At 38.0% G+C, this 25,199-nt stretch overlaps 3 protein-coding genes across 5 annotated transcripts in view; 1 reads left to right on the plus strand and 2 right to left on the minus strand.

The window, feature by feature from the left end:
• LOC109030866 (arrestin homolog) overlaps positions 1-25,199 on the minus strand; it is a 389,313-nt gene that overhangs the window by 238,511 nt on the left and 125,603 nt on the right. The gene's annotated exons all lie outside the window — the stretch shown is intronic.
• Positions 1,896-6,548, plus strand: LOC109030871 (uncharacterized). Its single transcript, XM_019042054.2, has 3 exons — positions 1,896-2,174; positions 4,583-4,805; positions 5,490-6,548. Coding segments are annotated over exons 1-3 (237 nt in total). The 5' UTR covers positions 1,896-2,162; the 3' UTR covers positions 5,492-6,548.
• LOC109030862 (venom serine carboxypeptidase) lies at positions 6,117-13,524 on the minus strand. Of its 3 annotated transcripts, none has more exons than XM_072300993.1 (4): positions 13,406-13,524; positions 12,371-12,922; positions 10,686-11,107; positions 6,117-7,831 (listed from the first exon to the last, which is right to left on the minus strand). In XM_072300993.1, exons 2-4 carry the CDS (start codon positions 12,783-12,785, stop codon positions 7,250-7,252), a joined length of 1,419 nt encoding a protein of 472 aa, XP_072157094.1. In that variant the 5' UTR covers positions 12,786-12,922; positions 13,406-13,524; the 3' UTR covers positions 6,117-7,249. The 3 variants fall into 3 exon arrangements, with proteins under 3 accessions (XP_072157094.1, XP_072157095.1, XP_018897588.2); XM_072300994.1 differs by having other exon boundaries at positions 12,371-12,839; positions 13,278-13,473; XM_019042043.2 differs by having other exon boundaries at positions 13,278-13,473.

Here is a 25,199-nt window from a genome sequence, read left to right on the forward strand (position 1 = left end):
GAGAGATTGAGGGGGGGGGGGGGGAGCTACTGATAGTTTGCCGCTCACGCATTTTTGAGCAACTCATCAGATTGAAAAATTGGACCGTAGAGGGTTGCCAAACTGCGCGTAATTTCGGCGCCCAATAGTAGAAATAGATGGATCGATTCTGACGTCACTGCAGCGGATCGATAAAAAGAGGAGTATCGAGAATGGTCATTATTGGGCACACCCTTAATTTCCTCAAGTATACGGAATGGGCCACTAGGGAAGGTCTGAAGTAGGAGAAAACGTCCCATGTTTCCTTTCCACAATCTCACAGATGAAAAAAAAATTCACGCAACGGGAAGTTTTGAAATGAACTCCTGACAGAAAAGGTACTGAAAAGTCTTTTGAACGCATCAAATGGGAATTCGATGTGCAAATGACCTATTTTTGCCATGTAACCAATTTTAATAGAAAACACTGATATTTTGTACAGGAGTTGATTCTCAGAGTTTCCTTTGTGTAATTCGTTCTCCTTGCAAAATTTTGAAGAGAAAACTATAGAAGCGTTGTGCTTTAACTCATACCATGTCTAAAGGTCCATTCATCATCATTTGGTCAATCTCAGTCTCTTTTCGGGTCTGACACTGGCTTGAACATGGGCCTGAAGGCCGATTTTGGCAAAAAATGCGGTTTAGCGGTTGAATGCCGACAAATTCGCATGGTTCACCAATATCGGCCTTCAGACCCATAGACATTTTGATAGGCCAGTATCACACCCCAAAAAAGACGAAAAACGACCAAATTATACTGCATTCCGTAAAACATATAGATCTCCAATGAGCATAAAATCGTGGCGTTAAAGAAATTCGGCTAGGGAGGGCTAAAAAAACGTTCCTAATCGATTCCCCTCCTTTCCTGGGATTTTAAAGTTTTCTGCCATCCTGAATTCTAATACCATAGCCGCTCATGATTCAATTCGACCACGAACTCGATTTCGACTGCGGACCATTCTGAAGTTTGTGCCCTAGATCCGATCACTCTATGCTTTTAAGTATTATACGTATAACTGAGTTAAATAAAATGAAAATAAAAATACAGCGTATTTGCCCGATTCAACGATAAAATAAAAAAAAAGAAAACAATGGGCGCAAATAGGCTAAAATGTGGTAAAAATACAGTCAGGATGTTTTAAGCCAATTTGCCCATTCTTGGATGGAAAAAAGCTAAAAATTAAAACAAGAAAATGGGAATGCGACTGACCGAGGTAGGAATCAGTTTGTACTGATTGTACGGATTCCAACCTTGATCAGCTGCATGCTAATTTTTTTTCTTTTTTTAATATTTAGCTGTTTATTTCCAGATGAGAGTGAGCATGTAATTGGCCTGAAACATCCTGCATGCCTGTGTTTTTACCATATTTTAGTCAAGTGTCCTTTATCATAACATTAAAAAAATGATCACCTACGGAAACAGTTTCCTATTTAAAATTCACAAGGCCTTGAGTTAAAAGCTTAGATTTTGCATCATAAGAATGAAATCAAAGCTAGCAACGTTTTTTTCTAAATAAAAAACCATTATTTTCCCTATTTTTGTCAACTTTACGATCTGTAGAAACAATTTGAATTTTTTAACCAAATACAATATGAGATTCTGGAAAAGACTTGTACAAGCCGTTATCATTGCATATCCTCGATGAATTGCAATTTTAACAAGCTTGTTATGAATTCTGGACTGTTAGAAACTGCGCTATTTTTAACCTATTAGTCTATGAATGAAAATCAACTTCTCAGCAGAAACAAACTCTTCATTTCAAGATGCCCATTTTTCTTCTTAATTTGTTGTTTTTCTACGCGTCGGCCCATGGAAGTTATGTAAATACGCATTTGGAGGTGGTAAACGCAGGACGTCTTGAAAATATGTCAATATGACGCTAGGCGGAGTCGGCACGGCCGGCGCGCGGCGCCTCCGCCAAGGGTGACTTGCAAATAATTGCGGTAAATATCCCGATCGGTAGTTAGTCAAATTTTTGGCCGTTTTCTTCCATTCGTCCTTGACATTTTTCGATGAGGATCGGCACTTTTTCGCCAACCGTCCATCTTCCTCGCGTATAAAAAGAACCTCCGCTCAGAGCAGACCATCAAATCTTCTGTGACTTTCGTGTTCAGTGCTTCAACAATCCTCAAAACACAATCACCATGTTCAAGCTGGTAAGTCAAAACATTCCTTTTGGCTGAATTTTCAGTCAAACACAATAGCAAATCACGCAAGATAGTAGTTTTTTATTTTGATTCATCACAAATAATCTATTCACGACAGGCTTTATAGGCGTGTTTTTCTGTGCAAAATTCAAATGAACGAGAACATATGGACCACATTAAGCAGAAAAAGGAACCAAGCCACAACAGCTATTGTCAAATTTAATTCGACATTTTAATTGTTTGCATGAAAACGGTTGTGTGGATTTTGTTTCAAATTTCAGTGAGTTGTTTTCATAGTGCGAAGTAAATTCCTTAAAAATTTAAAAAAAAAAAATCCGTCGAACGTTCTCTTGTAAAAGATTGAATTGCTCAGTTAAATTTGGCAATTGCTGATGTGGCTTGGTTTCTTTCTGCAGTCCAATATGCTATTTTCTTATAATTGTTTCTATGTGTGTCCCAAAGTTTTATTAAAACACCTCTACATGAGTGCTTCAATTTACTGACTCTCAGTGCTAAAATCCCCTCTTCCAGGAGCATAGTCGCGTATTATCGACGTCGCAAAATGCATGTCTTCATTACAAAGTTTCAAAATATACGAACATATTTTTTTAATATTTTCAAAAGAAAATTGTCTTAAATATTTCTTTGAAATTTGTAACTATGTTTCACTTAAATCAAAGTATTCACATTAATCTTTTAAAAAAAACTGTTGGCTCGTCTCTTTTGACTAAAAAATGTAAAACAGCGAAAGTCGAAAAATGCATGCCTTCATTAAATGGTCGCAATCTCAGATCATATTATAGCTTCTTGAAAGAATATTAGTCAAACGATCTCCTTTATGTTTTTTAGGAATGAGCACAATGAATTTCAAAAAAATTAGACTGCAATTTGCGACAAAGGAGCACTATTTCATAGTATTTGTATAAGCACTAATCTGTATAGGGAAACCAAAGGCAAATAGGTACGTTGTTTCTGAAATTGGCATGAAATGAAGGCGGCTCACCTCAAAATGTATTACAATTTTTGGTTGGTTTCCTTTGAAAAAAAAATAGAATATCAGTGTAGATTTCCGACGTCATGAGTAGATGCATGGATTATTCGGCTTAGGTCAAGGATTGCACTTGAACCTTAAAGGTTCCGCGAAAACTGGAAACTTGGTAGAAAATCCACTAGAGTGTGCAACGGAGCCTGGAAATTGAGGGAGAATCGTTTGGATAAAAGCCCGCGCGGGGAACAATTTGTCTCTATCTCTTGTATAAATTTACTCGACATTGTTCGGGCGCAATTTGATTAAAGCGGCCGCCCGGTTATTTTGAGCCACCGCTCAACTCGCCTACCGGAGGCTTCGTGGATTTTCCGCCAATATTTTCAAATTAATTCAACGACCTCACTTATTGCAACGCCACCAAACGCGGACTCGCTAATCCCCTCGAGGCCTGCAACAAAATGATTATTGCCGATATTACCACCCTTGCCAGTTTCTGCTCCAAAACTCGATGCAGTTCCGGTCTCAACTTGTCTGCAAAGAAATGAAAACTTCGCTTGCAACTTCGGTTGTATCTTCAGACTCAACTTCAGTTTCTACGCTTTCTGTCCATGCAACAGAAGGTTCATTTCAGGGGCTTGAAAAACGAGCGAAATAAGTGCAGATCTTGCTATTTTAAGAAATACGTTTGAAAAGATTTAGTATTACATAAGGCCTAAAGGTGAAATGAAAGTTCAAACTCACTTTTTGATGCTTAAAAACTAGATTTTAATAGTGAATTTTTCACATAATGTTATTTCGCAATAGCTTTGATTGGAATCATTAATTTCTCATTTGTTTTAAAAACTGCGCTTGACCCACTTGTCTTCCAAGCCCCTCATTTAAAGATATAACAAGATGGTAAAATATCGCCGTATCCAGACTAGTTTGCGGAAAAGAAGCCAGGCAGATAAATTCAAAAATGTCAATTGGAGTCAAAAAGTTGAGTTCTAATGAATATCAGCACCAGAATGAAAACTCAAATTTTCGACTCTAATTGATATTTTTTGCTCTCTGGCCTTGCTTTTCCCGCAAAATAGTGAGGACCGAAGACTACTTTACCACCTCGTTTCGTGGATTGCGTTAAGCAGAAAGGAACCAAGAAGCTATCCACCGATTGCCACATTTAACCGGGCAATTTAATTTTTTACATAAAAACGGTTGTGTGGATTTCTGTGCAAATTTCAGTGAATTTTCTGCCTCTTTCGAGGCAAATTCCTTAAACTTTTCAAAAAAAATCCGCCTAAACATTCTCCTGTAAAAAATTCAGTTGCTAGGTTAAATTTGGCGATAGCTGTTGTGGCTTGGTCGTGGTACACATACGGTTCGGGGCAGTAAAAAAGTTTTTTCTAGTAATTCAAAAGATGTTGATATGAGTTTCCTCGTGTTGCAGTTGGCTGTCCTTTGCTCCCTTCTGGTTGCGGCTTTTGCTGCTTACATTCCGGCCGCCCCGGCCTACTACGGCGCCTACCCTTACGCCGCCCCCGTGGCCCCGGTCGCCTACCGCTACCCGGCGCCCGTCTACCATGCCCCCATCGCCGCCCCCGCCTACGTACCCCCAGTCCGCTACGCCCCCTACCCCGCCGTCCCAGCCGTCAGCTACGTGGCCCACAAGTGTAAGTATTTATTTCACGATTCGGATACAATCCTTCATTAGAAATGAAGAGTGCCCACTCAAATAGAGTACCTATACTCCTGTCCTAAGAAAGAACGCTATATGATGTTGCAAAGTTTCCTCTCTTTAAATACCAATTTTCAGGGAAATCTATGAATATTTTTCCTCAAACTTTTCAGGAAATTTCATTCGCAATTGGATCTAAATTATCTTAAAATTTCAAGAGAAAATATTCATTACTCTCCTCAAAGATAAGCATAATACTGGAGGAAATGTGGCAACTCTCGAATGTACATACGGCGTTTTTCCTTAGCAAGACAGTATAAAGAGGAGAATGTGGGCACGTCGGTAATTTTGGAGGCTGGATCATGGAGCTCTTAAGGCCCAAAAAGGAAGCCAACCCAAGGAGAGCATCTGGTAAAAATAACTATGAACAGCGCAATTACCAAGAATTTCCTGTTCATTTTTGTTGAGGATGAGTGAGAACAGAATTTATATCTTCCACATGAACTCAAGTAAAAGTTTGCTGTGAAGCTAAGTGCCACTACTCCTGGTAGATCGCCTTCTAACAACCATTTTGGATTGAAACATAAAAGAAAAGACCTCATCTAAAATATTTGGCTTGGAGGAAATTTATTGGATAAATTTTGCAGTAATGTATCTTTACAACCCATTTTTGTTTCAGGAATTGATACACTCTAATGAACCAACGCTGGCTGCCTTTATGTTTCATGTCATCACACCCTAGTTACCATGGTCTCAGCTTTTGAAGACCATCATAAAATAATTCATCTTTCGCGCCAATATCTAATTTGTAAAAATTCATAATGCATCAAATACATTTTCATCTCCTGACCAAATCATTTGTTAGTTGCGTTCTTTGTATCGAAATGGATTGAAAACATTGAAAGCACCTTAAACAATAACAATACTAAACATACAGTTTAAGTGAGTACTTAATAGCATGAAAATTACACGTTCCGAAGCTTATATAATGATGAGCTCTTCAGCTCACTGATCGTTTTTCTCTCCCTCTCCTCAGCAGCGGCTTGACGTGCTTTGCGATGTATCGATTGATCTGTCATTGAAACCCATAAAAAAGAATCGATTAACAGGGCGTTCGAGATGAACACCTTAATAATCGATTCTTTATGATACCTGCAAATGGGGAAAAATAGATAGTCGATCATTCACACCTTGACATTGCTCCTCGGGAGGCATAAGACTTCAATTTAATAAATTCTAGGGGTCCAACTTTGAATCATGATACGCGGAAAAGGTGAAATCGGGCTTGTAAAAAACGAAAACTTCGTAATAATATTAAAGTTTATTCGAAAAATCTTGAAAACAGTATAATGCATTAAACTTATTATAAATTCAGTCTTATATCTTGAATGCTCATTATGAGCTATTAGTCATTGTGATCGACACGCAAGATTCATGAAAATTCATTAATAACTTATTAAACTAGCATTTTTCGAAAGGGCTTTGCCTGATCAATCTAGGTCCAAAAATTGGACGTATTTCTATCAAACGGAACTATGTGCATTAAGACATGAGCTCTGAGACGCATAAGAATACATGTTTAACAGGGCTCACGTCATAATACACGTACTTCCGTTTGACATAAATACGTCCAATTGAATTGTGAAACTAAGTTGCACAAATTGTTTATCTGAATCTTTGCAACATATTTGCCTGAATAAAATCGCTGAAAGTAGATAAGTTTTCCGTTCTTTTTAAACAAACTTTCTAAATGTCTAGTGATTATTTATACTTTTGTAGGAGCGAATCAGATGTAACGCTTTAACGTCACCGCTTTCAAACATCTATGTATGAAGGGGTGAACAGAAACTTTCATTATTTCGCATCAACGAAATTACATTTTTTAACTGAGCAAGTGACATAGTTTTACTTAATTTTAAAATTGAAAAAGTATTTCAGAAACCGAGAATTACGCAGTTGAAAAAGCGGAACTGTACCGGAACATGAAAACGCCTCAGTTTCGCGCCTAACCGAGTGATACTATCAGAAGCGAGCGCGGGTTTTTATGACTTTCGTCGAATGCCATCCATTGACTCGTACATGAAATTAATACACAAGTCGAAACTATATCTTTTGAATAAAAAATCCGAATCTTCCTCACGTTAACTGTAGGTAGAAATTCCACATCCGAGTACGTTTTTATTTTGACAAACATCACTGGAAAATGAGAGGAGATAGCGATTTGACTGCCGCTGTAGGTACATCATTTCCATCATTTTCCGCCATTTCAGTGCGTTCGAAATTTCGTTGAGTCTTTGGACCATTGAAAAGCGGGCTTGTCCGGGATTTCGGCTCCAAAGATACGCAATAAATTACCACGGAATCTACTCAGCTAGTATTTTCAGAATATCAAATGAAAAACACAAGGTTTAGTGACCCATTTTCCATGAAGGAACTCCATTAGAGTCCTGTAGTCCCATCCCGACACTTTTTGAAGGAGTCAACATCCGTGATGAACCTCTCCAAGAGCCCATAGGCCCATTTTGGCTGGGTGGTAGGGACCATATGCCCGGTATTCCGCACCATAACCTCAGTGAACGTGCCAGCAGTTTTATAGTAGCCAGCCACGTCATTGCCGACGACCAACTTACACCTGTCGGCTTTGTAATAATCGTAAGCGTGGGACCACTCGAGAGAATCGTAGAAAGCGAGGCTCAGCGGGTACGCAACGATGACGTCGAGCTGGCCGCTGTAAAACAAGATCGGGAACTCCTCGGCTTGGAGTAGTTCCTCCACCCACGGGCGCACCGATTGCATGACGTCATCCGAGAGATGCCACGCCGAACTGTAACCGTCATTGAAGGTTAGGTTCCCCACGTGGATGGCTTTCCTGGTTTCTTCCTTTTCCATGAAAGTCCGGGTGTCGTCCATCCCCTTGAAAACGTCGTCGTTCACGAAATCGTACAAGTCGACGCCGCTAGCTTGCAGGAATTCGTTGTACACTTCGTCCACGGTATGATCCGCTTCCCGCCAATTTCCCGCCTGCAAGGGAGGAATTGTGTTTATGTGGGGGGTGCTTCAGGATTAAATAGACAATGAGAGAAACCTATGCTTAAAATGACCAAATTAGCGGTTTCTCAAATGGACAGCATCTTGAAATTCGGAACTACAATATCTGGCTCAGTTTAAAAACAGTGCACGCACTATTAGTTTCCTGATGATATAAGTGTTTTATGGGTGAGCCAAAAATTGTGGATCCTAATTTCAAATTGCAGGCAAATGGACCATTGAATAATAGTAGCCAGAACACAATTGGACTGCATTTTGTAATTTGGAACTACAATTTTGGCTCAGTTTCAAAGCAACGTACGCATCATTAGTTTATTCCCTATGTTCATAAGTGTTTTATGACTGAGCTAGAAATTGTAGTTTTTAATTGCAAAATGAAGTTTGTAATATTTTTCCCATTAAGTGATGACATCATCACCAAGTTGGTAATTTTACCACTACGATAGCAAATTTGGACTGCACTTTGCAATATGGGACAAAAATTTCTGGCTCAGTCTAAGAGCAACATATATGTATCATTAGTTTCCCTGTGCAAACGAGTGTTTTTACGGATGGCAAGAAATTGTAGTTCCTGATTCCAAAATGTTGTCCAATTGTTTCCTGGTGGTAAAAATACTACCATCTTTGCTTATGGCTGATCTTAATCAGCATATCTTTTGGATCATGATTAACTTGGTCATAAATCAGAATTTTTGCTCAGTGCACCGGAGAAAAAGAGTGGTTACAGTAATAAATATGTTTGTCTGTGCGCCCGTCCACATGAAGAAGGACGTTTGTCCACAAAACTATACAGCTTTCCCACATTTATCGTCTATTAAAAAGTTTATCCTTTAAAATTTACACTTTTCAACATGTTTACTCCTCAGCCAAATAAAGTCTTGAAGGGTGCTGAGTCTACTTCTTGTTATTTTAATTCACCGAGATTAAACTCTGTATACAATTAAAAAAATAAATAATGTGCCCCCAGAATCTCGGAAAAAATATTCTGAAATCATTCTCGGAAATTTTCTATACATATTATTCCTTATTGCTACTGGGTCAATTTCACACGGCCAGACGAGACACTTATTAGTTAGTATTGAACGGTAAATACTAATGCTGGGAATATGTAGACGGATTGCGAAATGTTGAGAAAAATAATTGAATGTATGATTCTTACAGCTTTATCAGCCTATAAACAAAACAAGTATCAAGATTAACTGTTGATCGATTGGAATAACAAAGAAGGAAGGTATCTGCTTTCATTTTTATCAATTGTTCCGAATATTACTAAAGAGCGATCGTCTTAATTTCCACTTAATAATCCGTTCTGCTGAGCCACTTATAATTATATGAAACTCTGTGACAATTTCTCAATATTTTTATTAAATTTTGGATCACGGAAAAAGGAAAATACTAGACATTTTTTGGCCTTGTCGGAGCTTAGGAAAAAAAAAATCCTGACTTATACCTAACTTTCTGAACAATCCTAAAAATACTAGACGTTTCCCGGAGTCATTGCAAATAGAAATGTCCGAACTTTCCATTGATTTACGACCCACTATGAACCTATTAAGTACTGTCAACACTTTCCCATATTTTCTCATACATTTTAGATTTTTCATTTTTAACTCTTTAGTCTCACTCAAATCCAGTCCATTCTTCAACTTTCAGTTTTATCCTTAAACAATCTTCAGTAATGTCCGATAAAATTAATGACTAGACTTGCAACTGATACCTAAATAGATTATAGCCAACCAATCACGCGTAGGCTTGTTGTCTCACCACCGGTGACGTCAACAAGACTATATAAGCGTGGGTTGCCTAAAAATCGAGGTCTTATTTTTCCATCTTTTGACCTGTGACTTACGTCCCTCGCTTTACGGTCTTTTTCCCATCTTGTAGACCCTAGACCTGTACACTTCTCTACGGTCTGAGTGATTCCCAGTACTCTAACACATTGTGTCAATCTCTTTAACTTTACAGTGCATTTTGTGTAATTTCTGACATTCAACTTTTTGTGAAACAGTCAACTCTTTGAAAAGTTTTTCAATACAAATCATTCCTGGAACTCTCGTGTTTTCCTTCAACACCTATCTATCATCAGTTTGTTGGTTAAACTATAAAATCAACTGGTGCCGAATATTCAACCTTTTTATTAAGAACAATTAAGTATCGAGATCTCAAACCATAGTCGTTATATGGTGCCTTCCTCTAACCTGACGCAAATCCTCTGACATGGTGCCGCGAAACCATATAATCCTCTGACAAGTACTTACTCCGGACGCTGCTGGTATTGTTCGGAATTTCTCAATTTTATTTACCTTTGATGCGAAAATTCAGACTCTTTTTACTGGCTTTCGGACTTTTTAAGAAAATTCCTAAATTTTCCTAAATACCTGGACTCAATCCAGATTTTCCGGAGATCGGAGGACAATTTTTTAACTTATTCCATTCGCTTACGGACGTATTCTAAGCCTGTTGTTGACTTACTACGGACATTAATGTTATTTTCCGGAATTTCTTAATTTTTTGGATATATAAGGCAAATTTTAAGATTTATTTCTGATTTTCGAACTTATCATGAAAATTCCTAAAAATGTATGACCCTACTGAGGACTTATTGTGGGCATTACTAGTATTTTCCGGAATTTCTCGATTTTTTTGACTTATGAGGTGAATTTTCAGACTTCATTTTTCGAATTTTGGACTTTTATAGAAGAGTCCTAAGAGCACTGGAGCTTTTTTCTGACTTTTGAACCTATCGTAAAAACACGTGACATTTTTCAGACTCGTCAGTCCCACGTGAGGACCCGATAAAAGAGAATAAATGAAAATTGAATATTACTCTGAGTAAAGCCCGAGCGAACTCCTCCTTTTCCTCCATGCGGCTTTTGGTTCTTCGATCGATGAGTCCGAGTTTATAGAGATATGCACCATAACTGAGCTGATTGATAGGATCGGTCCAGGCGTTGCCCAGCATGAGACCACCCACGTGGATCTTAAAATCGGAGACTTTGTTCTCCCGGTAGATCTTGTAGCCGATGGCCGGGATGTACTTCCCGGCGTATGACTCGCCCGTCACAAAGAGCTCCTTCTTCTGCAGATTCGGGAAGAGCTTGAAAAGCTGCACCAAAGCGCAGTAGAGATCTCTCGCCACCTCCATCTCGTTGTTCGGGTATGCCGCATCCGACTCCGTGAAGCTGAAACCGGTTCCCACGGGGTTGTCGATGACGACCAGGTTGAATTTCCGGTTCCATGGGTACTTACCTGCATTCAAGGATTTTATGAAAAATACATTCTCCGAGGGTTTCCGTGAAATATTTGATTAGGAATATAAAAAATTGGTATTGATGATCCTACACCGAGGTAAAATAATGAGCATACGTTAAGCAGGAAGGTACCAAGCCACATTGGCTAATGCCGAATTCAATTAGGCACTTTAATTTTTTTACAAGAGAACGTTTGTGTGGAACGTTGAAAATTTCAGGGAATTTGCTTTGTGCTACGCAGAAAATTGCACAAAAATCCGCACAATTGTTTTCATGTATGAAATTAAATTGCCCAATTAAATTTGGCAATAGCTGATGTGTCTTGGTTCCTTTCTGCTTAACGAGATCCAATTTTTGTTCTCACAATGCTTGCCGTAGATTTCAGGTCCCACCTACTTTTCTGATGGTCGTTACAATGTTTCCTTTGTGCAGTAACACTTTTTGGGGTCTCAGTAGCAATGCTGCATAGCTACCGGTATACCGAAACAAGTATGAGGGTATATTGTAACTGTGACCGGAGAAGTAGGTTAGACCCTCAATCTACTACAAGCATCGTAAGAGCAACGATCCTTCCCCCCCCCCCCCCCATTGCGGATTTACTAATGTCAGTTGAAGTTATATGTGAAGGATCTACAGGATCAGAGTGATATCTTAATAGGATTAATTATTTTTTGCAAAAAATGAATTTTCGAGAAATCTCGAGTAAGATAGCCCTATGCTTCGCGCAAATATAGAATGACAAAGTGTGTTTGATCAAGACTCACTACCTATGAATTTTTTTTAGAAGAATAAACCTTTTTCTAGAGAAGCCGTGTTATTTTAATAATCAGTTTTTTTAAAATCTAGGACAAGCAGGAATGCTCTAAGTTCGTATTAATGAAGCGCTCGGCTGTTCTCTATGTAGGCGCGTTTTTAGGATTCCAAAAAAAAAAAAAAAATGAGCACCGTTGAGATGAAAGAACTCGCTCACCAAAATTTCAATTATCAATTTTGAGAAAATTTCACTATATTATAGGACTCTGTGCTTTGACATTAGAATCATTAAATAAAATTATCACAGATTTATCTATTTTAAATATGTTAAGCCCCTCACCGCAATCTTGTTGTTGAGCTGGTGCGTCATTTGAACGCATTGCCATTTTTATATTTGAATTCAAGAGGGAGGTTGAAATCAAAAAGCGCTGAGCCCTTAATAGACCCTTAAGACACCCGCCCTATCATATTCTCTAGTTGAATGTCATTTTTCGACGCAAGTACTCACGTCGTTTCACTTTTAAGCCGGTGGCAACGAAGAAAGGGCCGATCTCAGCGACGAGCCCAAACATGGAGCTGGCGCCTGGGCCACCTTGGAGCCACACGACAAGGGGCTTGTCCTCCCAGTTACCTTGCTGACTCTTGAACAACCAGAAGAAGATGTTGGAGTTGGCGCTTTTGTTGACGGTTAAAAAGCCGGAGTAACTGTGGACGTTCTTCAGGAGGGGCGGCACAGTGGCCAATTTTTGGGCCTTTTCGATTTGACCGTTTTCGATGTACGGTGTCAGAAAAAGCGCGTCGTCTTTGGTTAGATTCGTCGGCGCAGCTTTGCTTTTGTGGCCGCGGTCGTAGTTGTCCATGATTCTGGGGAAAGAGGCCACTCCGGAAAATAAAACCGCAAGTGAAAGGTGTATCGTTAACATGTTTCAGTTTTGAGTTACGAGTAAATTCAATGAACCAAAAATGTTTTTGAAGACCTTGATAACGATTTCAAGATAAAAATTAAAAATTGAATTTTGTTTCCGAATGAACAATGGAGTGTTTTCTTAACTTATACCTACTACACAATTTAACAGGGATCACGAAAAAAAAAATTGTATAAATATTTTTCAATGTCCAGGTTTTGATGATATCACTGATGCAGAATGAAGTAAATGGATGTGCAAAATAGATTTTAAACAGGCTATCCAAGATAATCTTACAAAGAAAAATCTGTTTGCGAATATGTGGAAAAATATTCACAAAAATCAGAGAGATCCTAGCAATCCTTCATTACTCACATACGGCATACTTTTAAAAAAAATACTACGTCAAAATTTTACAAAAATCTTCATCAATTTGAATTCATGTATGTAGAAAAACAAGTAAAAAATAAACTTAAAAAAAAATACAATGCATAAATTTCTTGCAAATACTTTTAAAATATGTTTTAAATCACAAAGAGGATGATGTACACAATGATTTTCACTCGAGAAAAGTCGAGATGAATCAAGTTCCGTTAATTCAAAACCGATTTGTGAACTTTACTCTTAACTATGTTTACCTTAATGGCGTTATTTTTCACTTCACGTTGCCACTATTGTTTATTTTGTCATATTTTAGAGGGAGTTGCTAACATTTCGCCACTTTTACAGGCGAGAGAACGGACACGACTAAAAATGTGAAGTTAAATCGGACATAGTGTTAGCGGATATAATCCAATTGACACTCTAATCTGTCATCAAACATACTTGAAGTAGATAGTGCTAGGTACAGAAAAAAAAAAAAAAAAAATTATTGAGCGAAAATTAGAAAGAAGATGAGTGGAGCGATCAAGGTACCATAGGTACCTCGATGATGGTGAATTTGGACTTGCAAATCGCATAGAATTTTTTACTAAAAGCTGAACGTTACAAACAGTATTTTTCCTAACATTGACGCAATGCACATATAATGCATGCGTAATAGATATCGCTAGTGAAGCTGCAAAACACGCCTCTCGGTTGCGGTATTTCAAAATCTCCCCTTCTATTTTATTTTCTAAAAAGAGACCGAAACAACTTCATGGCTTGCTATTTCCATGGATTATTCTTCACATCGAGAAGGAAAATCTCCGATGTTTTCAAGAAATGTCGTTCAGTAGTTTTCCATGTGAAAAAAAGCATTACAAATCTGCAACGCAGCAAACCGATAAACGCATGTCTGCAGTTTCATCATCGATTTGTAACCTAAACGCAACGATAAATACAATTAATATATTCAGTTTAACTTACAATGGACCACTAGACAAGGCACGAATTCAAGCATTCTGATACATGTTTCTTAATCAAAATTTCACGTAAAACACGATTCGCGCACGAAAATTACTGAAACTAACTCCTGACGAAGATATTACCCTTTTTATTTCACATTGGTTACGCGGATTTTGAACTGCCCGCTGACAAGAAACTCAAAGCTCTACGTGAGTCAAATCGCGCACTACAACAGTTTCAGCAACCCTCTTAATCGAGCACTGTTCATTTCCCACCATGTGTTGTTCAAATTATAAGCAATTTGCTACAGCTGAGCCAAAGCGTCAAAATTGTCGTTGCCAGATTTTCATATCGCAGAGACTGTCACGATAATATTCAACGCGCGATGTCAATCACGTAGAGCATTGAGTTTTATTGAGCGGGTGGTTTGAATTCACGCATCAGGAATAATTAAATATCTTTGTAAGGAGTTGATTTCGGTAATTTTTGTTGTGCGCATTGTTTTTTACGTGAAATTTTGGTTAAAAAACATGTATCAGAATGCTTAAATTCGTACCTTGTCTAGTGGTCCATTAGACCGTATCTAATTTACGACATGTGTCCTGGAGTTTTTTTTTTGTTTTTCTTCTTTCTTTTTTTGGCTCATGACTCATTGATAAATTAACCACGTTCATGCTTTGAATCAGCACGCAGAAACATATTGATACTCATCACTAACATGACTTATAAATATTATTTTGACATTTATCGTGTTTCTTGCAATAGCAATAAAATGCGTTAGTGACCAGAAACTAATCATTTTCCACAAAAAAATTATTGTTGTATGAGGAAAATACATTAAGATGGGTGCAACATGTTTTGTGATGGTGATTAAATTCATTCTTGATCGTTTAGACCTTGGTCTAAAAATGTAATGAATTTTTTTTCCTCCTTTCGTACAAATTCCTCTTGCCTAAACCAAAAAAAAATAATTGCTCCCATAAGGCAACTGTTTTTCCAGGGGAAGAAAACATATGGTTGTGAAATATTCTGCACATGATGGCAAATATTCTGCTTGTTTTGGTAAGTCATTTGTTTTCTTGTCTGTGAATGAAAGTTAAAGACAACTCAGCACTAGAGAGAGTTACTGTGAAATACATATATTACATCGGCTCAGCCGCAAATGAAATGAATCAAGCTTCGCACCTTGATTTTTGACTGAAATTTTCAGTACTTGGTGGCGTTTTAATTTTCCATTGGCGTTGTCAGAAAATGACACAATTTCTGCGGGGCGCGCGGTCAAAAAAAAGGAGGAGGGTCAGCTGACTTTACAAGTCGCAAATACCGATTTTTCGTCTCCTCTTTACACTTCAAATTTAAAGTCAGTTTAAAGCGAGAGTTTGCTAGCCAATGAAAATCTAATGGCATTTTAGACTATTTTAAAGAAGTCGGTCATGGCATACCGTTCTTGTGTGTTTCAACACACAATGTGTGTTGAATCACACTTGGTGATTCTTGTGTTTCCAATTTGATCTTATCCGCTACGCGGTGTTAAAACGGAATTATTTTTCGCACTCGTGTAAAGGTTTTGGATGGTCGTGCACTGGCCTGGGATATCTGGTTCCTTGACTCAAAATGTTCGGTCACTCGGCCCGGAATATCCGGAGATTCAACCCGGAATTCATTCTCAATAGACCCGGGAAAGACGATCACCGCGGACTAGAAACCCGGATGCAACGAACATTTTCGTGACAAGTTTGGCTCCGATTTTGGATAAGACGGCCCACACTATGGAGATCACGTTAGATGGATTCATTTTACTCTTAAAACTATTTAATACTTTAACGAGCAGTGATTTCAGGGTGAACGGCTTTTCAAGTCGGAGATTCTGTGGTGACTAGAGGTAACACTAAATTCATTTTTTTTTTTTTTGGAAACGCATCAGTTGTTGAACCCAGACGGTACTTGAGACGATTGATACCAGTGCTTGAGATTGATAAGGGAATTAACTTTTTTGTGGCCGAAAAAAAGTGATTTCATTTTTTCACTTTTATTTTTGCATAAGGTCCTACTTCCAGGAAGAGCGAGAGAGTAAAAATATGCTGACAAATACCATTTGAACTTTTTTTCTCCTATTTTACTCTTTTATACGTATTTTATAGAGGAAATACCTGAAACTTGAACCATACACTATTGGATACAGAACTATCTACATTCGAGCTTTTTAAAATAAGTCTACCTACTTCAAGGATGGATATGGCTCGAATTTAGTCGTATAAGGGTCTGAGCAGATGTTACCCTGATTGGAATGGAGATTAGCTATGCAATGTGTTTTAGCGATAACTATTTATTTAGGAGGGTAAACCTCTTTACAGAAGGGTTATAATCACCTGAAAGGCTCTGGAGGTACCTATTGGGCTCATGAGCGGTTTTTGCAAATGTGATACAATAGCTACAAATTATATTGCAACATAGTTTGTAACTTTTGCATCACCTTCTTGGTCTTTGCTGCTGTGCTTCTGAAGCAGAGTGAATTGCAGAGAAATAAGAATATGAAAGATTTGAAATTCCAGTGAAATATTTCATACTTTCCAGGGGCTAGAGTATGCAACTCGTACTAAAAAACGCAGATTAATTTAAAAAAGGAACGATTTTAGCAATCGTGACACAAGCGAACAGACAACATAAAATAACCACATCGCTAGCCGAAGTGTGAAAGCACGTATCAGTATTGGAGTGTTTCAAAATTTCTGCTCCTTTTTTAATTTTTCTCAGAGTAACAATAAACCAAATTTATAACTTGAAATGTGTGCAGAATATTCTGGTAGTAGAGGAGAAGTCTGCATCATCGCAAACGTAGATACGTGGTTTCACATTTCAGTCATCGATATACAGAAGATTACTACCGAATTTTAACAGTTCTTCAATGTTAGAGTTGAAAATCTATAATCGCAACTCATTATTTAATACATTTCATACATTGCTAGTATTTCATGAAATATTTCGCACAGCAAATTTTATGATTTTTCAATGATTTTTCGCCCTGCCTTGGAGCTTTTAGACCTCTTCCGACTCTGGATGGATCCATATCTACCGTTTCGTTTCATCTCTGACGTTAGAACGGACATACTTTTCATCAACAAGTAGACATGCCTTCATGTCAGAGGAACGACAAAATGGTAGAAAAGACTATTCCGCCTTCCTCAGGAAGATTGCTGTATGAGCGTTCAGCCAAAATTTGGCAACGGCTAAAGGCTCATGCAGAAATCTTCCTTCCAACAATAGATGAATTTTCAGCAGAATTTATAAACATTTTCTTTCGAATTTATTGAAGAATTTCATTTGTATTTGATCTAAATTACCTGCAAAGTTCAAGAGGATATATTCACAAGACTCATCAATTATTAAAGAATTATCAAAGGAAATGGGACGACTAGCAAATGTTCATACGGCGTTCTTTCTCATACCAACTTCACAAGCCGAAAATAGGAGCCGAAAATGGAGATCATCGACGCATCGATGTATGTATGTTGCCACGAGATTTTCGCGATTTTGCGCGGTACACAAAATTTTCAGCAACCTATGATGAGTTGGTACTCAACAATTTTCAGTTTATGTGTACTGTTCCGATAATTTGAGTGCAAATTTGGATAAAAAAATATTGAAATTTACGAAAAGACGACTGTCGGGCAACTACCACGTAACCTCGCGTTCAGCTCCCATTTGCGACATGTAAAGTGTGCTTTAGCACGACAGTATTGAACTGTATCTTTTCTCCAAACGTCTAATGCAGATAGTTCCGCACTTCTGAATGACGCCCAATTTAGTTACATTGTAGTCACCGGGAGAAAATTGATGGTGACAGTTTGAGGACACTTGACAAATTAGGATGTCAATTCGAGATAAAGTGAAATTGATCCAACCAAAAGTTATATACATGAAAAAAAAGTCCAGACAATGTAAGTGTGAATGCCTGATAAAATATTTTGAGAGGTAGAGACGAGTGGTGTGCAAACTGAAGGAGTTTCTAACATCATTTTGGCATTGCTTTATCAGAATCGCTTTAATTCCACTATCGCGACACTGCGAAGAGATCCAAAAATTCACGAACCAAAGAAAAAGAGATAAGTGAGCTAAATTGAAAATTAATCGGAAATATATGAAGTTCAAAAAGGCGATTTACATCTCCAAATATCATCGGTGGATCAAGATACTTTGAACAAGGGGGAAGGGGGGGAGAGGAAAGGGGAAGGGGTCCGCCGGAGAATTTTCGAAATTTTAAAGCATGTAACATGCAGTGTGAGTTGATTTTGTCATGAATAATTACCGAATATAAACGTCCTTCTTTCTTCTTTCCTCCATTCCTTCCTTTTCCCTATCTTCCCATTTTCTTCTTTCCCTTTGTCGAGCGAATATCCCGACGCCCCCCCTCCCCCCCCCCCCCTTGGATCCACTTGCGCAAAATATTACGTGTAAGTTTTTTCATTTGACAATTGAAATTTTTGTGATGTGTTCTCTTTATCTGATCTTCAAAAATGGGTCCATTTTATTTTAATAGAAGTTTGACTTGACAACATTTCTTACATATTGTCATAAGAACAAAAATTTAAGATTATCCTAAATTGAGATCATCTGAACCATCATCTGTATTTGACGAGTGAGCAGAGAAGCTTTACATCTGATCCCGCTGAAAAATAGTTCAATTTTTCACATTTTTTCTGGGGAACAGCATTTAATATTTTACAAGAATTGTATCATGAAATATCACGACCGCGGATATGGCTGTTCAATTGTCCACGGTCATTATAATAATAAGATCTCATTTAAATGAAGTGACTTATCAAAAGAAGGAGTTTTAATGAACAATGCGTGGACCAATTCATAGGTCTATCAGAGATTCGTGTTTTCCAAACGTTTTTTCCAGAGAGGTTAATAATTTTTCACTTTGGCCTTTTGTTTCGTTGAATTAAAGGATGACGTTAACGTTTGATCAAATTCAAGAGTACTCGTTAGTAAACTTCGGTTGGGAGCTGATTATAGGAAAAATAGGTTAAGAGACTTGAGGAAAAATTCCGCGAATACTATCGCTATTGTAAATTTAAGAAGAGTGGAAACTCTCGAAAACATACCTAAGCTTAGCTAATTAGCTTAAGTGAAATGAAATATAACTTTAAATTTCCATTCTTTTTATTCCAGGTGATTATTTTTGTTGCATTGCATCAAAGATCCTCTCCTCAAAAGGAAACTTTCAAACCACTCATCTACAAAAGTCTTAAATCTCCCGCATCGCAACTCATTGGTCATTACCAGATCTTAGAGCAATGATCGACCGATCAGTTTGTAGTGGCAATCAAGGCCGCACGTCAAAAGAAAAACTATTTACAACGCTTCACATAGTTTGGTTCTAATTTTAAATAAAGGGGGATTCCTTTGTTGACTGTCCTCTAAATCCCCATCTACAAAATAGCTTGCTGTTTAAACACATGGTTTCCTTGTGAATATAATGTATAATCCCTCATCCTAAAGTCTCTCCGTTTCATAATTTCGTGTGCAAAATTGAGATTCTCCTTCATTTTGTAGTGATACAATATAAATTACATCCGTGTGTGAATAGCTGTTCGGCAATTCCAACCAATGTAAGCAGACACATAAGTTAGTCTTACTTACAACTCATAATATGGGGTTGTCGAAATTATTCAAGCGCTTCTCGCTAACAAAATATCTCGTATTTGAAAGGTCATAATGTAGTTGATTGATTATTATTGCAAAAACGACGTTGTGATAAAATAGCGTAATGAAAAATCGTGCAGGACGCTAATAATATGAATAATAGCTAATTATAGGGCGGAAGGAATTTTTTTTATTTACTCTGAAACCATCAAAAATCGATACATCGAATAATGCAAACAGGACGTGGCCACTTGACGCGCACCTTGTATTATTGGCACCAAATACAAGATATCGACAGTGAAACTACCAGACCACGTATCTCGGTCGCGTTGTTTACAAATTTCCGCTCCAATTTCATTTTTTTGAAGGAGAACAAATCAACTTCAATTCTTGAAGTTTCACAGAGTGTTATTCGCACGGGGAAGGAAAATCGAAGAAGTTTTCAAAAAGTGGACCTGTTTATGCTAAAAGGAACTATGTTGCACGCAATCCCTATGTACATAGTTCCTTTTAGCATAAACACGTCCAATGACGTCGAGTAGTTTTCCATTCAAAAAATAAAATATGACAGGAAATTTGCAATGTCACAAACCGAGATACGTGGTCTTGTAGTTTCACCGTCGATATGTAGATTCTTTTCGACATCATATGGGGGAGTAATACACCAAGTTACTTATCATTAACGTAGATTTAATTGGACGTAATTATGCTAGAAGTAATCATGTGCATAGGGTTTGCCTGAGACATAGTTCCTTTTGGCATAAATACATCCAAACAAGCTAGTTATAACTCTGGTCCATTTGAGATCTGGTAGGAAAATTGGAGCACATTTTGCAGTAAGGAGCTACAATTCCTGGCTTCGTTTAAAAATAATGTGCGTGCCATTAGCTCCCTCATGCAAGTAAATGTTTTTAAGGATGAGCCGGAAATTGTAGTTCCTACTTGCAAGATGAATTCAATATTAATGTTTGTTTCGCCATGTGTATCGATTTTGGACTAAAACATTATACGGCATAAAATAAATCAGAATACCGGTGACATTTATCACTATCCTACGCTAGAATTTAGGATCATGAATGTGCTTCGGTATTAAATTCAATTAGAATCTTGTATACCTCCGTTCATTTATTTTTCTACGTCTAACGTGTACTATAGGGCACAGTGCACTTCTTACTCAAACTTCCTTACGTAGTTCAAATGACAGGCAAGTTTTAATGTCGGCTACTGTGTCGCTCCTTTGACGTAAGGGCATATCTCGATTATCGCATGAGCCAAAGAAAGTATGGGTTTACATGTAAAACAGGGCTCACGTGGAAATTGAGATACGCGGTTACGTTAGAGCCTCAGAGGGACAACGATTAGATTAATCCACTTTAACTTGGGATTACCGACTGTGAATCTTATCCATCCATCCATCACTCTTGATAAAAGCTGGATGTACAGAGTTATGCGTGCCACGAGAAGTAATGTAAGTATGGACGTATTTTTGATAAAAGGAACTACGTGCATAGGGATTGCGTGTGACATGGTTCCTTTTAGCATAAATACGTCCGCATGTTAGCCAAGAAATCGTGGAGGATTGCACTTGACTTGTGAAAAGTTGCACAAGAAAGAAATTGGAGCAAGTGAAATGTTAAGAGCTCATCGACGGTTCTAGCACAAACAATAAGTGCTTTCTTTCTAGGATTGATGAGTGAAAACTGTCAATGAATTGGCGGCACCATGTTTGAGAGACAAGTGTGACATGTGTGCCAGACGCTGAATTCTTAGTTACCGGACCCTAGCATTGCGTATACCGAATCATTCCAACTTGAAAGTCGCAAAATTAGACTATTTTGTTCAATTGTGGCGGAGGGATGATGGTGCACATCGATGGCCGTAATTTCTTCGAGATTGTTCCGGTGACGAGGCGTCCTTAGCGATATATTGATCGATCTGCCATTTAAATCTTTGGAAAAGGATCGATAAACAGGGTGTTGGCAACACACCGTAATAATCGATTCTTTGCCATAACTTCAAATGGGGGAATATCGATAATCGATCACTCACCCTTCACCACTGGAACAATTTTCTTGTGAGGCTCCTCTTGGCGACTACATTCATGAGCCGAAATACAAATTATAACAAGTGATTGCATTTTTCTCACATTGTTCCGGCTTAAATATATGAGGAATTAAATACATGTGAGGAATATTATAATATTCCTCCATAATAATTATTTATTTAATTTTACAAAAACAGTAAAGTAAAATGCAATTTTGATCCATTCCTTTATTTTATTTTGATGTGTATTTTCTAACCATTGAATTTATTGTTTTCGGTAGTTTCCATGAACATGGAAGCATGAACAGAGGAAAGATTATTCATATACTTGCGGGACAAGTAATATTTATGGCCAACGCTGCACTGGTGCGATTATATTCATTATTGCGAGGCTCTTTCTGCTTAAATACACCGGGCTAAAATCAATGGCTTGTGCTACGTCTCTAGCGATGAGAAACTCAATGGAATAACAAAACAGGTGATTTGCAAATCTAATTTTTCGAGAGGCCTACGCTGAACCCCGCCCCCTTCCCCCAGGGGTCGACCGGTCGGATTCGTAAACCAGAAGAACAACGTTACGAACCCTTCATCGGCCTCGGGCGTGAAAAATGCATATTACGAAAGCATTTCTGAGCAAAAATCATGTATCTGCACAAAGTTTCCAGTGGATTTAAGAGGTTTATAGGTTTGCAAGGAAGTTTGACCTTTTCCAGGGAACTTGGAAAGCCGCGAGACGGGTTTTCACACTGCCAATACTGAACTCATTGGAAAAGAATCAAATTCGCCTTAGCTGTGAGCTCGATCTATAATCTGCCATGCTAAAGAAAAATGCTGTATGAACCTTCAGCCGTCGCGTTTTTTTTTTTTTTTTTTTTTTTTTATAAAATACGAATTTTCTAAAAAAATTTGTGGGTGTCTTAATTCTAATTTTCCTCACAATTGTATCCTCTTTCTCTAAAATATCTTAGAAATTGAGGAAGAAATCGTCAAGGGCAACAGTGGTCCTTTGCACCAACAAGCTAGTGTTGTACTCCAGGAATTGGATTTCTAAATAAACTACAGCCATACCGCCGACTATGTTTGATGAAACGAACTAATTTAGTTAATGCAACACTTAATTTTTCGGTGTGCAGCTCAAACTGGGTAAGTCGGGTCATAATCAGTCATATTGTTGGTGCAAAACACCAAACTTCATTTGGACGGCGTTTAGCAGAAAGGAACCAAGCCACATCAGCCATTGTCAAATTTAACTAGGCAATTTAATTACTTACAAGAGAATGTTTGTGCGGATGCCTTTGACAATTTTCAGGAATTTGCTTCGTACTATACAGAAAATTCACTGAAGTTAGCACAAAAATCCGCACAACCATATTCATGTAAAAAATCAAATTGCCCAATTAAATTTGGCAATGCCTGATGTGGCTTGGTCCCATATTTGTGAACTTTCGTTACCACAGCTACCAAAAATTTACGTGGCTCGATAAGTTGAGTCCTTGCAGCAACGAGATTTTTCCTCAACACAAAACAAATTTGTCAAAAAATGGTATTATTTGTTGTTATCCGTATAATCCTATGTTCCTCGATGCGGTCGTCCAATCTCGCCTGATCCATCCTTAGCCATTGCTTTGAGAATTCACCTAATGATTAGTCCCTGCTCACTCAACCGCTTTCCTCAATGTGAGCAGTGGCGAGGCGTGAATAATCGATTATCCCCGTGTGGAGCTGTGCTAAAGAATCGATTTTTGAGGTGTTGGTTGCGAACACCCTGTTTATAGATCCTTTTCTATCGGTTTAAATGGAGATCAATCGATGTATCGCAAAACACGCCACGCCACGGAATGTGAGCACGCCCGCAACTCGACTTTCAAAGCAATTCAAGTTCTTCGCCGTAAAAACAACTCACTGAGTCGATCACTTTCGACTCTAATTAGCCCTTTTTCTCTCCAACGAGCGGACTTATTTTCAACTTTGCCGCAAAAAAAGAGGGAGAAAAAATCCACTCCTCTTTACCTCCGCGGAGACAAGAAACCAATTCAATTTGCGGCAAGTTGACTTCAGACTAGGAAAGCGGTCATGTGTAAGCACGGAGCAAGGCACAAGGGGAGGGGGGTATGGACACAAAATTGCCAACTCGTGCATGGAAATACCTAGTTTATTACCCACAACACCACTCAACAAAGATGACAAATAAAACTTCATAAGTGTCTCGGAAATTTCACAAAAATTGAAATTATGTGCTCCTAATGATAGTTTTTGATGTTTAAAAAGTAGTAAATCTCCTTCTCTCTATTACCGTTTAACCGAAGTATACTTAAGAATACCGTGTTAACCACTCTCCTTACCTACAACTCTGAAGCATTCAAATTAAAATTATGACGATTTTCATCAGCTGCACAAAAATTACGAGAAACATACATCGGATGAATGGAGAGGTTTGGAGGACAAAGCGCTTGCGTGTAGTTTCTGAAAAAAATTGATATTTTGATGACTTCAAGTAAGACTAGTCTTAATGCATATTCTCTGAAAAATTCGCTCCCAAATTTCAATTTTAAGCATCAAATAGTCAGTTTGATCTTTATTTCCGCCACGAGGCTCAATGCAATTTCCAGCACGTATTTCTCGAAGTAGCAAAAACTGCACTCATGGGTCTTGTCCGCGATGAAACTTAAACGATATTTTATTCAAGATTTCTCTAGTGCTCATTAGACTTTTTATTTGAAAGAATCAGATCAATTTCAGAGGACGCTATACCGTTTAAAAGTTTGAATTCAAATATAGTGCCTTAAAAATACTGAACATTGCATGCTAATGAAAACACTTGTATCGGCTTTTACTCGTGAAATTCGCACAAATGAGTTCCATGAAATACAGCTCTGCCAAAAATGTCAAAGCCTAAGATGTAAAACTACGTTCGCTGTCAAAGAGAAGAGTTAATTAGGGAGGCAGTGGAAAAAGGAGCAATCTTCATCGTGATTTATAATTCTTGTTGATCTTCTATGCTTTTTGATCTTTTACAAAACTTTCCTCAGTTCAGAGAATCCTGGCTCCCTCAATCCTACCTCCAGATAAACATTTAAACCGGGAGAGCCTAGTTTTACCCTCAGCGGCTCAGAGTGTTATCTGACATCGTACGCAATATTCAACACTCAAAAAAGTTCGAGTAACACAGGAAGCGATTGGCAGTTTTCTTATCATGAGCGTGGTGAAAAATTTTAAGAGACTATGGGACAAGAACTAATCTGCCCCTTCCGAGGATCTACAATCTATTCCATGGGCCGATCAGTTGCCGTGGTCTTAGGATATTGTATTGTAGCTTGATGCTTGTAGATCTGCGAAAAATAATAAGATCCGCATAAGCAGCAACTTTCTAAATTTGATATTAACCGAGATATTGCGCTTTAAAAATCTGCTTAT

Source organism: Bemisia tabaci, chromosome 5 (assembly GCF_918797505.1).
Source record: "Bemisia tabaci chromosome 5, PGI_BMITA_v3".
NCBI classification, from domain to species: domain Eukaryota; kingdom Metazoa; phylum Arthropoda; class Insecta; order Hemiptera; family Aleyrodidae; genus Bemisia; species Bemisia tabaci.

What these genes read in the sequence shown, in the direction of transcription:
- LOC109030862 (XM_072300993.1), bottom strand. Translation starts at nt 12,785, where the DNA reads ATGTTAACGATACACCTTTCACTTGCGGTTTTATTTTCCGGAGTGGCC. An exon ending in CGGCTTAAAAGTGAAACGAC is followed by an intron (nt 11,108 to 12,370) that starts GTGAGTACTTGC and finishes CCTTGAATGCAG; the next exon opens with GTAAGTACCCATGGAACCGG. An exon ending in TCGCTCGGGCTTTACTCAGA is followed by an intron (nt 7,832 to 10,685) that starts GTAATATTCAAT and finishes CCTCCCTTGCAG; the next exon opens with GCGGGAAATTGGCGGGAAGC.